Below are 17,455 nucleotides of genomic sequence, written 5' to 3' on the forward strand. Positions count from 1 at the left end.
AGCAGACCAATACGGACTGCATGGGTTGCATTGCGGAAGCACAAAGGGCTGGCATGCAAGACACAACGAGGTCAATGACATCATCAAGAGAAGCCTCGTCTCGGCTGGGTGCCCAGCGGAGAGAGAACCTCGCATCCTAGGGGTCCAAAACCCGGATTTCCCCGCACTTCGCCCTGATGGCATCACCATATACTCATGGAAGGAGGGTAGACAGTTGGTGTGGGACTACACATGTGTATCCACCCTGGCTGACACCTATGTACACTTCGGAGCTGATCAAGCAGGTGGGGCGGCCAACCACAGGGAAACAGCAAAATCACTCAAGTACAGGCGACTGGAAGGTCAATACCTCTTTGTTCCCATAGCGTCTGAGACGCATGGCCCCTGGGGCAAGAGTGCCTTGGGATTTCTCAAGGAATTGGGTTCCAAGCTCATTGACGTCACCAGAGACCCAAGGGCTTCCAGTCTTTTATTTCAGCGTCTCAGTGTGGCGATCCAGAGGGGAAATGCTTGCTGCGTCCTCGGTTCCTGTCCAGAAGCGGAGGAGCTTCAAGAGATCCATAACCTTTACGCATTTGTCTTGTATGTTTTGTAACCTTTAAATACACAATAAAGGAAAAAAAAAAAAAAAAAAAAAAAAGGGAAGGGGGTGGTAGGAGAAAAACACACAGAAACTGTATTGGAGGGGACCTACATTCCCTCCAATGCGTTATGTGTGGTTTCCTCCGAGGCTATGGGTCCCCCTTCTTCCAGCCAGAAGTGGTACTCCCTTCCATACATTATATATATATGTATATATATATGTATATATATATATGTATATATATGTCGTACCTAGTAGCCAGAACGCACTTATCAGCCTACTATGCAAGGCCCGATTTGCCTAATAAGCCAAGTTTTCCTGAATTAATATATTTTCTCTAATTGTTTTCTTATGAAATGATAAAGCTACCCATTTCATTCTGTATGAGGTCAATTTTTATTTTTGGAGTTAAAATTAACGTAGATATATGACCGAACCTAACCAACCCTACCTAACCTAACCTAACCTATCTTTATAGGTTAGGTTAGGTTAGGTTGCCGAAAAAGTTAGGTTAGGTTAAGTTAGGTAGGTTAGGTAGTCGAAAAACAATTAATTCATGAAAACTTGGCTTATTAGGCAAATTGGGCCTTGCATAGTAGGCTGAGAAGTGCGTTCTGGCTACTAGGTACGACATACATACATACATACATATATTATATATATATATATATATATATATATATATATATATATATATATATATATGTCGTACCTAGTAGCCAGAACTCACTTTTCAGCCTACTATTCAAGGCCCGATTTGCCTAATAAGCCAAGTTTTCCTGAATTAATATATTTACTATAATTTTTTTCTTATGAAATGAAAAAGCAACCCTTTTCTCTATGTATGAGGTCAATTTTTTTTTATTGGAGTTAAAATTAACGTAGATATATGACCGAACCTAACCAACCCTACCAAACCTAACCTAACCTATATTTATAGGTAAGGTTAGGTTAGGTAGCCAAAAAAAGCTAGGTTAGGTTAGGTTAGGTAGGTTAGGTAGACGAAAAAACATTAATTCATGAAAACTTGGCTTATTAGGCAAATCGGGCCTTGAATAGTAGGCAGAGAAGTGCGTTCTGGCTATTAGGTACGACATATATATATATATATATATATATATCGTACCTAATAGCCAGAACGCACTTCTATGCCTACTATGCAAGGCCCGATTTGCCTAATAAGCCAAGTTTTCATGAATTAATTGTTTTTCGACTACCTAACCGAACCTAACCTAACGTTTTCGGCTACCTAACCTAACCTAACCTATAAAGATAGGTTAGGTTAGGTTAGGTAGGGTTGGTTAGGTTCGGTCATATATCTTCGTTAATTTTAACTCCAATAAAAAAATATTGACCTCATACATAATGAAATGGGTAGCTTTATCATTTCATAAGAAAAAAATTAGAGAAAATATATTAATTCAGGAAAACTTGGCTTATTAGGCAAATCGGGCCTTGCATAGTAGGCTGAGAAGTGCGTTCTGGCTATTAGGTACGACATATATATATATATATATACACATACATACATACATACATACATACATACATACATACATACACACACACACACACACACACACACACACACACACCAACAGTAAACTGGTACAAAACACTGCAGATAGAACTAAGTCCATAATCATTTTTGGATGTTTAGAAAAGGAAATTTCATCTAGGGTGGACCGAGCAGCAGAAGAGATGAAAATCATAGAGAAAATAGTAGGTTTAGGAGAAGGCTCAAAAGAAAATGTCAGTGATTTTAGAAGAATAGGAAAATATGAGAAAGAAAAGAACCGTCCCTTAAGGGTGACGTTTAATGGAGTGAAAAACATGATGGAAGTGCTAAGAAATGCCAGGAAACTGCAGAGTGATGAGGTTGGCAAATTTTGGTCAATAAGACAAGACCTCTCCAAGGAAGACAGAGAAAAGCTGAAAATGAACCTAATTGAGGCAAAACGTCTAAATGGGGATAGAAATGAAGAAGACAGAAATTCTTTTTTTTACAAAGTGACAGGGACTGGAAAGCTTGTGAAATGGTACATAAAAACAAAGCAACAAGATCAGTAGTGGAAGGGGGAGTAAAGAGCAAAGGAAAAGGGAACATGTTCATGAAAATTGTATATACCAACATAGATGGAGTGAGGTCAAAAACTTTGGAGTTGCAAGATATAATCCAGCTTAGGGTCCCAGATATTGTTGCATTATCAGAGACGAAACTTGAAGGAAATATAATAAATGAAGTCATATTCCCAAGAGGCTATTCAGTTTGGAGACGTGACAGGAAAACTAGGAAGGGAGGAGGAGTGGCTGTACTGGTGAAAAAACACCTGAAGGTAAAAGAGTTAATATTTGAAAACCCTCGAGATATTGACATAATGGCATTGCAGGTCTGGAATCAGGAAGATAAGCTGATAATAGTAAATACCTACAGCCCACCAGCAAGCAACACGTGGACAAAGGAAGAACTGGATGACAAACGAGAGGGCCTCATAATGGTCATGAGAGATATTATTGTACAAGCAGATAAAGATAAATCACGACTGTTGATACTGAGGGACTTCAACTTTAGAGCAATAGACTGGGAGGCCTATGAAGCAAGAACGGAGGACTTTTGGACATGCAGATTTGTGAACCTCATTCTGGAGACATTCTTGTATCAACACATAAAGCAAGCCACAAGAATGAGGGAAGGAGATGTACCGTCAGTACTGGATCTAGTATTCACCAGGAAAGAAGAAGAGATTTTTGACATCCAGTACCTTCCTCCCTTGGGAAAGAGTGATCACGTCCTGTTAGACATTAAATATGCTTTAAGATATCATCTAGAAGAAAATGGGGACATTGAAACAGTTGATAAACTCGATTTAAAGAGAGGCAACTATGGGGAACTTCGAAATTTTTTTAATGAGTGTAATTGGACAGAATTGTTGCTAGGCAGGGAAGTAAATGAAATGTATGCCAAATTTTTAAAACTATACGAGGAAGGCACACAAACATTCATACCAAAACAGAGATGCAGGACCAGAAAACAGGATTGGTTCGACAGAAATTGTGAGAGGGCAAGAGACCAAAAGACACAAAAATGGAATCAGTATAGGAAGAGGCCAAACCCCCAAACATACCAGCGATACAAAGATGCGAGAAACAATTATACAGCAGTAAGGAGAGAGGCAGAAAGAAATTTTGAAAAAGGGATAGCAGATAAATGTAAAACAGAACCGGGCCTATTCTACAAATTCATAAACAACAAATTGCAGGTAAAGGATAATATCCAGAGGGAAATGGGAAACAGATTCACGGAAAATGAAAAGGAAATGTGTGAAACATTAAATGAAAAGTTCCAAAGTGTGTTTGTACAAAATGAAATCTTCAGAGAACCAGACGCAATAAGAATTCCAGAGAACAACATAGAGCGGATAGAGGTGTCTAGAGATGAAGTGGAAAATATGCTAAAGGAGCTCGGGAGGAACAAAGCAGCTGGCCCAGATGGCGTTTCACCATGGGTTCTGAGAGAATGTGCATCTGAGCTCAGCATTCCACTTCACCTGATCTTTCAGGCATCCCTGTGTACAGGAATCGTAGCAGACGTGTGGAAACAGGCTAACATAGTTCCAATCTACAAAAGTGGCAGCAGGGAAGACCCCCTCAATTATAGACCTGTATCATTGACAAGTGTAATAGTGAAAGTATTGGAAAAGCTAATCAAAACTAAATGGGTAGAACACCTGGAGAGAAATGATATAATATCAGACAGACAGTATGGTTTTCGATCAGGAAGATCCTGTGTATCGAATTTACTCAGTTTCTATGATCGGGCCACAGAGATATTACAGGAAAGAGATGGCTGGGTTGACTGCATCTATCTGGACCTAAAAAAGGCTTTCGACAGAGTTCCACATAAGAGGTTGTTCTGGAAACTGGAAAATATTGGAGGGGTGACAGGTAAGCTTCTATCATGGATGAAAAATTTTCTGACTGATAGAAAAATGAGGGCAGTAATCAGAGGCAATGTATCGGAATGGAGAAATGTCACAAGTGGAGTACCACAGGGATCAGTTCTTGCACCAGTGATGTTTATTGTGTACATAAATGATCTACCAGTTGGTATACAGAATTATATGAACATGTTTGCTGATGATGCTAAGATAATAGGAAGGATAAGAAATTTAGATGATTGTCATGCCCTTCAAGAAGACCTGGACAAAATAAGTATATGGAGCACCACTTGGCAAATGGAATTTAATGTTAATAAATGTCATGTTATGGAATGTGGAATAGGAGAACATAGACCCCACACAACCTATATATTATGTGAGAAATCTTTAAAGAATTCTGATAAAGAAAGAGATCTAGGAGTGGTTCTAGATAGAAAACTATCACCTGAGGACCACATTAAGAATATTGTGCAAGGAGCCTATGCAATGCTTTCTAACTTCAGAATTGCATTTAAATACATGGATGGCGATATACTAAAGAAATTGTTCATGACTTTTGTTAGGCCAAAGCTAGAATATGCAGCTGTTGTGTGGTGCCCATATCTTAAGAAGCACATCAACAAACTGGAAAAGGTGCAAAGACATGCTACTAAGTGGCTCCCAGAACTGAAGGGCAAGAGCTACGAGGAGAGGTTAGAAGCATTAAATATGCCAAAACTAGAAGACAGAAGAAAAAGAGGTGATATGATCACTACGTACAAAATAGTAACAGGAATTGATAAAATCGACAGGGAAGACTTCCTGAGACCTGGAACTTCAAGAACAAGAGGCCATAGATTTAAACTAGCTAAACACAGATGCCGAAGAAATATAAGAAAATTCACCTTCGCAAATAGAGTGGTAGACGGTTGGAACAAGTTAAGTGAGAAGGTGGTGGAGGCCAAGACCGTCAGTAGTTTCAAAGCGTTATATGACAAAGAGTGCTGGGAAGACGGGACACCACGAGCGTAGCTCTCATCCTGTAACTACACTTAGGTAATTACACTTAGGTAATTACACACACAAAGGGTATTAAAAACAACTACTTTCCATGCACATTCATCATTAAACAGCATCATGAGGAACTAGCATCACCACAATGTGCATGCTCAATTTTCTCTTCTTCCCAACATTTTTTCAAGTGTTAAAACCTAGAGAAAAACAAGTGTCTTTAGACAGATTCTTAGTAAGACAAGCAGGCAGTGAGCCACAACCAGGTCCTAGTGGTATGCCTGCAAAACGTAGGAGAGAGCACCTCAGAGACGTCATCACTGCCTCATGTTATAATGAAAGGGGACTCCCCTTCCAAACACTAACACCTCTCCTTGCCCCCCCCCCCCTCCCTGTTCCTCACCATCTTCCATATGCCAACAAGTCATCAATAAAGGTAAGCTATAACTTGTACATACTATAGTACAAAATATTTGTGTGTATTATGTATGAAATGTATTTTGAAGTTAATATCTTTGGGAGTGTGAAATAGATTACAGTAATTCAATTTACATTTTTTATGGGAAAATTTGTTTTGGGTTACAAATTTTTTGCTTACGACCAGTCTCTGAGAACGGATTAAATTTGAAACCTAAGGTATCTTTGTACTTGTGCTCGGTCTCGACTTCACTATTAATATAACGATGTGCATTGAATTTTGTAACTAGCTCATCAAGACTGTAACTTACTTAGCTAAATGAATTGTGGGGTTCAGTCCCTGAGCCCATTATGTGCCTCTGTAACCCTTCCCACTACCACCCACAGCATGGGTATGGGGTGCATAATAAATGAACTAAACTAAAACTAGTAGAGAAAAGGTACAAAAGGTATAGAGGGAAAATACATAACTGTTTACAAATAAATAATAAATTTTATAATAAATACTATACTAGTATTTACCTTCACAAAACTGTCCTTTGCCTTCACTCCAATGTTTCTTTATTTTATTTTTATATTCTTCATCGGCATACACTGCTGCAAGTTCCACAGTAGCAGGGGCCGCACTTCCATTTATAATGCTTGTGCTTATCTGGTCATCTTTCCTCATTTTCTTAACAGCTGGACTATCAAACTCTTCATCAAATACTCGGGAAATACCCTCCTCCGAGAGGTGAGCCGACTCTGTACCATTGTGTGGAGTCTCGCCCGTGTGTGTTACACCTGGTGTCTGTGCATCACTCTCACTCTCCACCACACTCTGCTTCCCCTTTCTCCTTCTGTTTCTTTTTCTCTTCCTTTTATTTGTCTGGTTATTATTAGCCTGCTGCAAAGGTTGAGTGGTACAACATTCATCTTTAGTATCATCCATATCCCCCTCAGTATTAAACTTACCACTAGTTTCTTCTCCATCTTTTAGATCACTGTCAGCAGCCTTAAGAATTCCATCTCCATTTTCCTGTGAGTCAATAATCGACTCTGCATTATTATCTTGTTTATCTTTAAAATCCTTTTTGGCTCTTCTCCTTCTATTCCTATTTCTTTTGTTTTTCTTTTGCTGACTTGAAACAGATCCTCCAATATTTTCCTCAGTGGGTAATACATCATCATTTGGAGATAGTTTTATTTTCTTCATATTACCATCACTAATTTCTGCATTTTCTTCGTTTGTGACATTTGCGGCTTCTGCCATATCCACAGGCACTGAATTATTTCTCTTTCTCTTTCTTCTCCTTTTTTTTGCAGGTTGATCACTGACAATAGTAGGCTCAATACTGGTTACCGTCTCTGACATCTGAGCAACATCATCACCTTCAGTAGTGGATGCTCTTTTTTTATTGCGCTTTCTGTTCCTCCTCTTGGCCCGTCTCCTCTCCTGCACTTCCATACCATCCGCAGTGCTCACATTTAAGTTACATTCACTATTAATTGCACCTACATTCTGCATACCATCCATATTAATCATTGTGGAATTTACGACATTTATCGACTGTATACCATCAAAATTATTGATATTCAAACTGGTATCATGTGTAGCATTCACACCATCCAAATTAGTCATATTTGAATTAACATCATTTGTAGATTGTGTTTCAACTTCTCCATTGCCCTGGGAAGCTGAAGCCCTTCTTCTTTTATTCCTCCTCCTCCTTTTTTTCCTTTCTGTGCTACTAGACATAACTAAACTTTGTTCTCCTGCATCAGTAGCTACTGAAGCACAGCCTGCTCCACTATTTCCATCTATGTCATCAAAATCTTTTACCTCAATTTTACCATTGCCAATACCTTCAACATTTAAGTTGCCTTCATTAACCAATTGTGAACTTCCTACATTCTCAAGTGCCAACTCATTATCTCCTCCGCCCTGAGAGCTCATAGGTCTTTTCCTTCTATTCCTTCTTCTCTTTTTCTTTTCGGTGTTACTAGACTTCACTATACTGTTTTCATCATTAGTATTTATTGCAGAACTCACTGCACTAATGCCATCAGTGTTACTTGACGCAGATATCTCAGTCAAGCAACCATCTTTATTTCCCTCAACGCTAATGATACTTTGATCTTGAGCGGGTCCTGGTGTTGTAGAATCCTCTGTCGGGTACTTTCCTCTTCTCCTCCTCCTCGATCTTTTCTTTTTAACATGTCCTTCTAATTTGTTTTCTTCTTCATTTTGTAAGGGTAATTCACTCTTCACATCTGTAGCAGTGGGCTGAAGAGTGCTGGGTCCAGATGTAGAATCTTCTGCCGGGTTCCTTCCTCGTCTCCTCCGCCTTGATCTTTTCTTTTTAACGTTTTCCTCAAATTTGTTTTCATCTTGAATGGTTTCTGCTTCCAGCATTATTTCTGCAAAATAAATTTAGAATTATTCCCTATACATACGTTAGATCACATTTTCCTGGAACTTTGAATAGTAATAAAGGAAAAAAAAAAGCGTCGAATGTAAGGAAACGCCATTTTCTACGCGAGACCAAGAGGCTCCCCGGAGCTTATCCAGGCTGATATGGATATACAGTATTAGACTTTGGCATCAGTGAATGGATTGTGAATAGAGTTCCTCCTCCTGATCTTAGGAGTTCTTAGGCCTACCGGGGACCACGAGCCAGAACCTGGACCCCCTTAGAGAGGCACGAGGAGAAATGGCCTAGAAAATGCATATGAGCATTTGGAGATATGTGATTCTATGTCTGCCATTGACCGAGTCAGGCACCCAGAATGGTACGGATCCCAAAACAAACCCTTATTCTGGTTGAAACTACTACTGAAAGTCAAAAGTGGACAGAACTTCCCAAAGAAAAACAAGCAAATGAATGGACAGAACTTCCCAAAGAAAAACAAGCAAATGAATGGACAGAACTTCCCAAAGAAAAACAAGCAAACGAGCATGACGTCACCACTTGCTGTGCTACCGTCTGCGCAGCTCCCCCCTCCCCAGGTGGGGAAAGAGGGAGCCCCAGACCCCTTGTGCTGGGAACCCACACCTTGGAGCCAAGGTGTGGGTTCCTTGGAGCCTTGGAGAGAGAATCCTGAACCGAAGCGTCACAACAAATTGAGGGGAAGAGAGATAAGAGAGCACTCTGTCCAACAACCAGGACAGCTCAGGCAGCGCGTGAGTAGGCCGGAGGTGAAACAATGCCCGAGACAGCTTGAGACACGGCACAAAGGTAACATCGATGCCGAAAGCAAGCTGTAGCGGCTCCACCAGCGCCGCACAAAACGAGGCAACAGTATTCAGCATAAGATGACGGTCCTGAAGCAGCCACGAGAGAAAGGACAAGACCACCTTAACAGAAAGGGAAGTATACCTACAAAGAGAAAAAAAAAATGGAAGGACTGCCAGGAAACTTCATACTGCCGCCGAGACTTTATACTGCTGCCGAGTCTCCAAGCGAGCTAGGACCTGGAGTAACAGCGGAACCAGGGGGGGGGGAAGAGGTACAGGTAACCCCACCTCAACCAGTCCTGCTGCAAAACATTCAACCTCGACAACCTCGCAGTGGGTACCATATATACCAGGAGACGACTTGACCACACCGATGCGAAGAGGTCCACCTCCGTGAGCCCGTACGTCCAGCAGAGCCAACTGAATGAGTCGGTGTCGACCATCCATTCCAAGGACAGGGAAATGAATCGACACAGGCCAGAATGTTGGACACCCCCGGAATGTGAATGGCCAGGAGAGCCAAGCCCCGAGAACTCAGCAGATGAGTCACCCGAAGCGACCAGCCCCAAAGAGCCAAGGACTGCATCGAACCCTCTCGGTTCAGGCAACGAACCACCGGGGGTAGCAGTCCATATGGAGCCTGATCGTCGATCCACGAGGGACCCGAACCTTTTGAAGTGACATCCATACTGCTGTGAACTCCCGCACCCTGCTGTGGGCCCAACAGAAGGATGGACCCCACCACGGGGGTCCTGGCCGGCCTGGTGAGCACTGGTCACAAAGCCCCAGCCAAGAGACGACACGTCCGTGAAAACATCGAGCGAAGGCTCGGGTAGGCACCAAGGCACTGAACCCTGAAAAACCCGAAGAAGAAGCCGGCAACACAGCAGCCAATGCAAAGTCCCCGGAGCCCAAACCCAGCGTACAGTACGTGAGAGAGGCGGAAGGGACGACTCCGAAGGAACCAGAACAGCCGATGAAACCAAACCCGACCCGGCAGGTAGACTACCACGACAAAGTTCAGGCTCCTGCACAAACCCTCGAGCAACCGTCGAGTGACCCGGGAGCCCTCCCAGAAACAAGCAAAGGCAGGAGCGCAGCAGAAACAGAGACTCCGGAGGGAGAGACTAACAAGCGGTTCGAGAGTCCCACACAAGACCCAGCGCCAAGTCCAAACCTGAGAGGGAACCAGATGGGACTTCTGCCAGTTCACCAGGAACCCGAACCCGGCGAGCTGGGAACCAGATCCCTGGTGAGCAGACACGCGGACTGGCTGTGAGCCCAGACCAGCAAGTCGTCGAGATAGGCCAGCATCTGAAGACCTAGGAGATGCAGACGAGCCACCACGACCCGGGTAAGGAGTGTGAACACGCGAGGTGCCAGGTTCAACCCGAACGGGAGACAACAAAAACAGTAACCAAGACACCCAACAACAAAACTGGATGATTCAACCCCCAGATGAATTGGGATGTGCCAATACGCATCCTGGAGGTCCAGAGATACCATCCAAGTGCCCAGCTCCAACAGAAGCTGGACCTGGGACAGAGTAGTCATCCGGAAAAAAGGGGGCAAAAGACCCAGGGGTTTAGATGGGCCAAGTCCAGAATGAACCTCAGGTTCACACAGTCCTGTTTCGGGACTGTGCGAACCTGAGGAACCTGAAGAAAATTTATTTATTTGCACAAGCATGCAATCAAGCACCCAAATGACATCTAGATCAGAAAGAGCCACAGAAAAGGAGTAGCCATTGATCAAACTATTAGGTTAGTGTACGGACTTTACAACCAACGATTGTCTTTGATTACAGAAGAACTGACAGGTATGAAAAAGGAAAAGACTGACCATTAGGATTACCCTAAATGGAGCTAAACAGAAGTACTCAGGAATGTTAGGGAATTGCAAAGTGATGAGGATGGGAAACTGGTCATGAGGACAAGATCTTTCAAAGGAAGGCAGAGAGAAGCTCAAATTGAACCTCGTCAAAGAAAAAAGTTTAAGTGAGGGTAGGAATGAGGAAGGAATCAACTTTTTGGTCTACAAGGTGATAGGAGTTGGGAAGCTTGTGAAATGATACATAAAAAAAAACAGCATTGAATGCAATGAAATTTGCCACTTTCTGGGAGTTGGCGCCGGAGCCGGATGTGATGGTGATGCCAGAGCCGGATGCGATGTTGGCGCCAGAGCTGAATGCAATGTTGGCGCCAGACGCGATGTTGGGATTGAACGAGGTGTCGGTGCCTGAACCGGGCGCAATAGTAGTGCCATGGTTTTTAAAACAAACAAAACAAGGACCCAAAACCTGTCGATATAATAAATAGGGAATCCGTAAATATGGGATATCGGGGAGAACAAATGGAATATGTAAATATGATCATTCTAGAAAGTGCAGAAACCTTCTTAGTACTGGTAAATGTACCAAAAGCTGTGATTTCTTTCACCCAGAACTGTGCAAGAACTCATTAAATACGAATGTCCAGCTTTTCATATAAAAGGTACCAGGTGAATAAGATCGACAAACCGCCTCGATGAAATCAGCTACAACACTAATTACCAGAATGTTTTTTATAGAAAGAGGAGGAGGAGAAGAATAGCTAAAAAATGTTCAGACTCTACCATTAACTTGGTCAAATGCTAAAGAGGACGCAAACACAGTGGCCTTCCTACCAGAGCCTCAGATATTAACACTAAGTAAAGCATCCAGCACTTCCACAAACATGACCTCATTTTTATTTGCCAACATTCAGGGTAAAAAAACACGCAAATCTAACAAAGTGCACTTCATAGATGGCCTTCTACAAGAGACAAATGCAGTGTTTACAGTCCTAACAGAAACCCATACCAAGGACTACCATGATGGTGAAATATGGATTTCGGAGTACAATCTTTTCAGATGTGACAGGAAACACAGGCTACAGGGTCAGCCTGTACATCAAAGACACACTCATATGTACTGAGCTCCTAAACACCACAAACAATATGGTGGAAGTATTGATAATCAAAATAGAAATCTTAAATGTAGCTATTGTCCTTGTATATAAGTCACCAGAGGCAAATCCTCAGCAATTTAAAGATCAACTAATGAAAATAGAACACTGCTTAGAAAGCCTCACAAATCCAGCCCCAAACATCATCCTGCTAGGGGACTTCAACCTATGGCACCTGAAATGGAAGACCATAGCTAATACAGTTATATCAGAGAGAATTCCGGGAAGTAGCCTAAATGAAGTCACATGCAAATGACCTGCTACGGATGTGCTACAGGTTTGCCTTAAACAAGCAAATAGTAGAACCAACTCGAAAGGAGAACACGCCGGACCTCATTTTCACTAATAATGAGGAATTGATCAGGAATGTAATGATTACAAATACCTGTTACTCAGATCACAACTTAATTGAGACTTTACAGTCTCCGTGGTGTAGTGATAAGACACTCGCCTGGCGTTGCGCGAGCGCTATGTCATGGGTTCGTATCCTGGCCGGGGAGGATTTACTGGGCGCAATTCCTTAACTGTAGCCTCTGTTTAACGCAACAGTAAAATGTGTACTTGGATGAAAAAACGATTCTTCGCAGCAAGGGATCGTATTCCAGGGACCGTAGGATTAAGGACTTGCCCGAAACGCTACGCGTTCTAGTGGCTGTACAAGAATGTAACAACTCTTGTATATATCTAAAAAAAAAAAAAAAAAAAAAAAAAAAAAATTGAAGTTCTGACAAGCATGGGGAATAGACCTTCAAAACCAGTCCTGATTCCCAGTACAGGAGATTTCAGCAAATTCAATTTCAATAATAAACAGATAAACTGAGAGCAAATAAACCAAGACCTCACAAAAATACACTGGAAAGAACAGCTAGAAAATGCAAACTTGAACCAGGTCCTGAAAAAATAAGCTCAGTAGCACTAGAAATATGTTTAAACTGCATACCCCTAAGAAAAAAAGGAAGAGATGCAAATTGGAATGGGAACGTCGTTCCTTCTATAAACAAAGAAAACGAATCACGGAGCAGCTTGAGAGTCACACCCTATCTCAAGCGAAGAAGGTTAGATAGAGAAATAGAAACAATTGAACTAAAGCTACAAGAATCATACAAAACCCAGGAGAGGCAAAAAGGGCAAAAGGACATCAGGGAAATAAGAGAGAAATCCAAAATATTTTTTCTCCTATGCAAAATCAAGATCAAACTACATCTAGTATTGGGCCCCTGCGAAAGGGAGATGGAACATTCAATGATGACAACAAAGAAATGAGCGAAATACTGAGGAATTAGTACGAGTGTTTTCAGCGAGCCACTAAGCACACTGAAGACTGATAATCCAAATGAATTTTTCATGGATATGACACCAACATCAAATCATATATCAGCTGTCACCCTATCCCCACTGGATTTTAAGCAACCATAGACAATATGCCTATGCACTCTGCACCAGGCCCTGATTCCTGGAACTCTATATTCATCAAGAACTGTAAAAAAACATAATCGCATGCCCTTCATATTCTTTGGAGACAAAGCTTAGATACTGGCGTTATCCCTGACATACTGAAAACAGCAGAGATAGCACCACTCCATAAAGGAGGAAATAAGGCAGAGGCAAAAAATTACAGACTGATAGCATTAACATCACACATCATAAAAAGCTTTGAGAGAATGTTAAGAAATAATATCACAAAACACATGGAAACACAGCATCTCCATAACCCTGGACAACATGGGGTCAGAACAGGGTGCTCTTGCCTATCACAGTTGCTGGACCACTATGACATGGCATTAGATGCCATGGAAGACACGCTGAAACAAAGCACTGATGTAATTTACACAGATCTCACAAAAGCCTTTGACAAATGTGACCATGGTGTTATTGCACACAAAATGCGTTCAAAAGTAATTACAGTACCGGAAAAATAGGCAGATGGATCTACAATTTCCTGACTAATAGAACCCAATGTGTAATAGTCAACAAAATAAAAATCCGGACCATCAACCGGGAAGAGCTCAGTACCCCAGGGTACTGTGCTTGCTCCAGTACTTTTCCTCATCCTCATATCGGACATAGACAAGGACACAATCTATAGCACTGTATCATCCTTTGCAGATGACACTAGGATTTTTATGATAGTAGACAAAATAGAGAGCACAGTAAACCTCCAATCAGATGTAAACCAGGTCTTTTAATGGACTATAGAAAATAACATAGTACAGTATTTAATGAATATTAGTTCCAGCTCTTGCACTGTGGAAAAAATGAAAGTATAAAAGCAGAAACCACGTACAAAACGCAGTTAAATCATAACATAGAACGAAAAAGCAATGAAAAGGATTTGGATGTACTCATGTCGGAAGACCTTACTTTTAAAGAACACAATAAAGTAGTGGTCACAACTGCAAGAATAATGACAGATTGGATAACAAGAACTTTTCACACTAGAGATGCTATACCGATGATGATACTTTTCAAAACGCTTGTGCTCTCTAGAGTGGAGTACTGCTGCACAATGACAGCCCCTTTCAAAGCTGGAGAAATTGCTGATCTGGAGAGCGTGCAGAGATCCTTTACTGCTAGAATCCACTCAGTAATACATCTAAAATACTGGGACCGACTAAAGAGCCTAAATCTGTATTCTCTTGAGCACAGGCAGGAGAGATACATAATAATTTACACATGGAAAACAGTAGAGGGGCTGGTCACTAACCTGCACACAGAAATAAAATCACATGAGACCAGGAGGCATGGCAGGATGTGCAGAATAACCCGTTGAAAAGCAGAGGTGCAACAGGTACTCTGAGAAAGAACCCTACAATATCAACATCAGAGGCCCGAGACTGTTCAACACGCTTCCACTACACGTAAGTGGCATAACTGGCCGACCCTTCACAGTGTTCAAGAGAGAACTTGACAAGCACCTCCAAAGGATGACAAGCAACCCAAAAGATGACATGTACCTCCAAAGCATACCTGATCAACCAGGCTGTGACTCATACATCAGGCTGCAAGCAGCTGTGTCCAACAGGCTGGTCAACTAGTCCAGCAACCAGGAGGCCTGGTTGACGATCGGGCCGCAGGCAGGGACGCTAAGCCCTGAAAATACCTCAAGGTAACCTCACGGTAAGGTAAGCTATAACTTGTACATACTGTAGTACAAAATATTTGTAATATTATGTGAAATGTATTTTGAAGTTAATATTTTTGGGAGTGTGGAACGGATTAATTGAATTTACATTATTTCTTATGGGAAAATTCATTTTAGTTTGCAAATTTTCAGTTTACGAGCCATCTCTGGTATCGGATTCAATTTGCAAACCAAGGTACCACTGTATATATATATACATATATATGTTCACAATATCTATTACAGTTTAGTTTTAAATATAAATAGCACGAGGTATGTAATATTTTCTTATCAAGTATATCAAGTAAGCCACAATGTAGAACTGAGAACAGATGTGTTTTCACCCACAGGGTTTAAACCCATGGAACCGCCTACCCGCCCAAGTCGTAAATGCCAAAACTCTGTTAACCTTTAAACTACAGCCAGCGTGCTGTCCTCGTTGAGGCCCCTAGGGTTAGTGGCCCCCAGATGAATTAGGTAAATAGTATGTAACAATGTTCCGAACCATAATAAAATCGGTCCCAAGTAGCAATTGGGTCAACCCATGTGTTGCATTTTCACAAAGGTCGCCCAAGTTAAAATCGGCGAATGCTGATTTTAACATTCATAATTTCCCCACAGATATGAAGTTCCCATGGCGCAGTGGTAAAACACTGACCTAACCTAACATTAAAAATTTTTGGATTTTTGGTTTAATAGGTTATCAAGATGTATTCAACAATATTCTTGGGGCATTCATTTTTAACTTGGGCGACCATTGTGGAAACGCAACATATGGCTTAACCCAATCGATAATCTGGTTTGATTCTAACAAGGGTTCGACCAACAAATATAACACCCTTATATAACAAATATGGGATAAGTAAGGTTAGTATTGCCAGAAACGCAGCATGTACTAGTGGTTTAGGTATTGTATGTACTTGATCTATCTATAAATCCTACATTATGTTTGTAACTCATCTTCTATGTATGTACTTTGACACGAATAAACATTTTGATTTTGATTTGAGTGTGTAAGAGAGCTTATGGCAGTATATGGTGGCATAGTGGCCAGGCACAGTGGGGCCACAAGTGCAGTGGCCCCACTGTGCCTGGCCAATGCCTGGCCACTGTGGCTGGCCACTATGCCACCATGTACCACCACAAGCTGTCCTACACACACATATTAACCTCACTCGTCCCCATAGTGTTATATAAGAGGCTGTTATTATATTGTCATATACTAATTTACCCAATTCACCTGGGGGCCACTAACTCTAGGGAGCCATCGACGAGGACCTTGGACAAGCCGGCGGCTTGTCCAAGCTCCCCACCATTGGTCCCGATGACCTTGATCTTGTAGTTTAAAAGGTTACGATAGTTTGGGGGCCATTTATAGGATGTTTGTGAGGGAAGGTGTTGGTGAAAGAGCAGCAGCCATTGTTGGTAGCCAGGAGTGGCGGCCACGGCTCTGGTGGCCACCAGCGGTCTCCCCGGCCACACACCTGGCTCTCCTCGCCTCCATATGTGCGGCGACACACCTGTGCCACACACCTGCTACACATCAGGGGTCAGGAGTCAAGAGAGGAAGAGTTACCGGGAGTGTTGTCTTGTGTCCACATGGTCCAGGGAGCTGCTTGTGTTTACATCCCCTCCATCCCTAGGGTGGCCTCCCTCCCTCCCTCAAGACCTGGGGGGCCCTCCACGCCGGCCCCTCTCCCCCTCCAGCCCCGGGGTGGCCACCCCTCCCTCCCTCTTGCCCATGAGGGGGGGGGGCCACCACGCCGGCCCCTCCCTCCCACTTGCCTAGGGAGCCCTCCAAGCCTGGGGTGGCCTCCCTCTCTCCAGCCTCGGGGAGCCCTCCACGCCGCCCCCTCCCTCCATCCAGCCCCGGGGGGCCCTCCACGCCGGCCCCTCCCTCCATCCAGCCCCGGGGGGCCCTCCACGCCGGCCCCTCCCTCCAGCCCCGGGGGGGGGGGGCCTCCACGCCGGCCCCTCCCTCCAGCACCGGGGGGGGCCCTCCACGCCGGCTCCTCCCTCCAGCCCCGGGGGGGGGGGCCCTCCACGCCGGCCCCTCCCTCCAGCACCGGGGGGGCCCTCCACGCCGGCTCCTCCCTCCAGCCCCAGGGGGGTGGCCTCAACGCCAGCCTCTCCCTCCCTCCAGTCCCGGGGGGGCCCCTCCACGCCAGCCCCGGGGGGGCCCCTCCACGCCAGCCCCGGGGGCCC

At 43.2% G+C, this 17,455-nt stretch overlaps 1 protein-coding gene across 4 annotated transcripts in view; it reads right to left on the reverse strand.

The window, feature by feature from the left end:
• LOC123764892 (Prolyl 3-hydroxylase sud1) overlaps positions 1-16,978 on the reverse strand; it is a 79,156-nt gene extending 62,178 nt beyond the window's left edge. Inside the window, exons 1-2 of one of the 4 annotated variants that reach the window (XM_069302675.1) lie at positions 16,827-16,978; positions 6,451-8,328 (exon numbers count right to left, since the gene is read on the reverse strand). In XM_069302675.1, the coding sequence (XP_069158776.1) occupies positions 6,451-8,328; positions 16,827-16,851 (1,903 nt within the window). In that variant the 5' untranslated portion in view covers positions 16,852-16,978. Of the gene's footprint in view, positions 1-6,450; positions 8,329-15,096; positions 15,119-16,734 lie in introns of those variants that run through there. The other 3 variants (XM_069302677.1, XM_069302676.1, XM_069302678.1) reach the window with 3 other exon arrangements.
• Positions 16,979-17,455: the final 477 nt, after the last annotated feature.

This window comes from Procambarus clarkii, chromosome 48 (genome assembly GCF_040958095.1).
Source record: "Procambarus clarkii isolate CNS0578487 chromosome 48, FALCON_Pclarkii_2.0, whole genome shotgun sequence".
NCBI classification, from domain to species: Eukaryota; Metazoa; Arthropoda; class Malacostraca; order Decapoda; family Cambaridae; genus Procambarus; species Procambarus clarkii.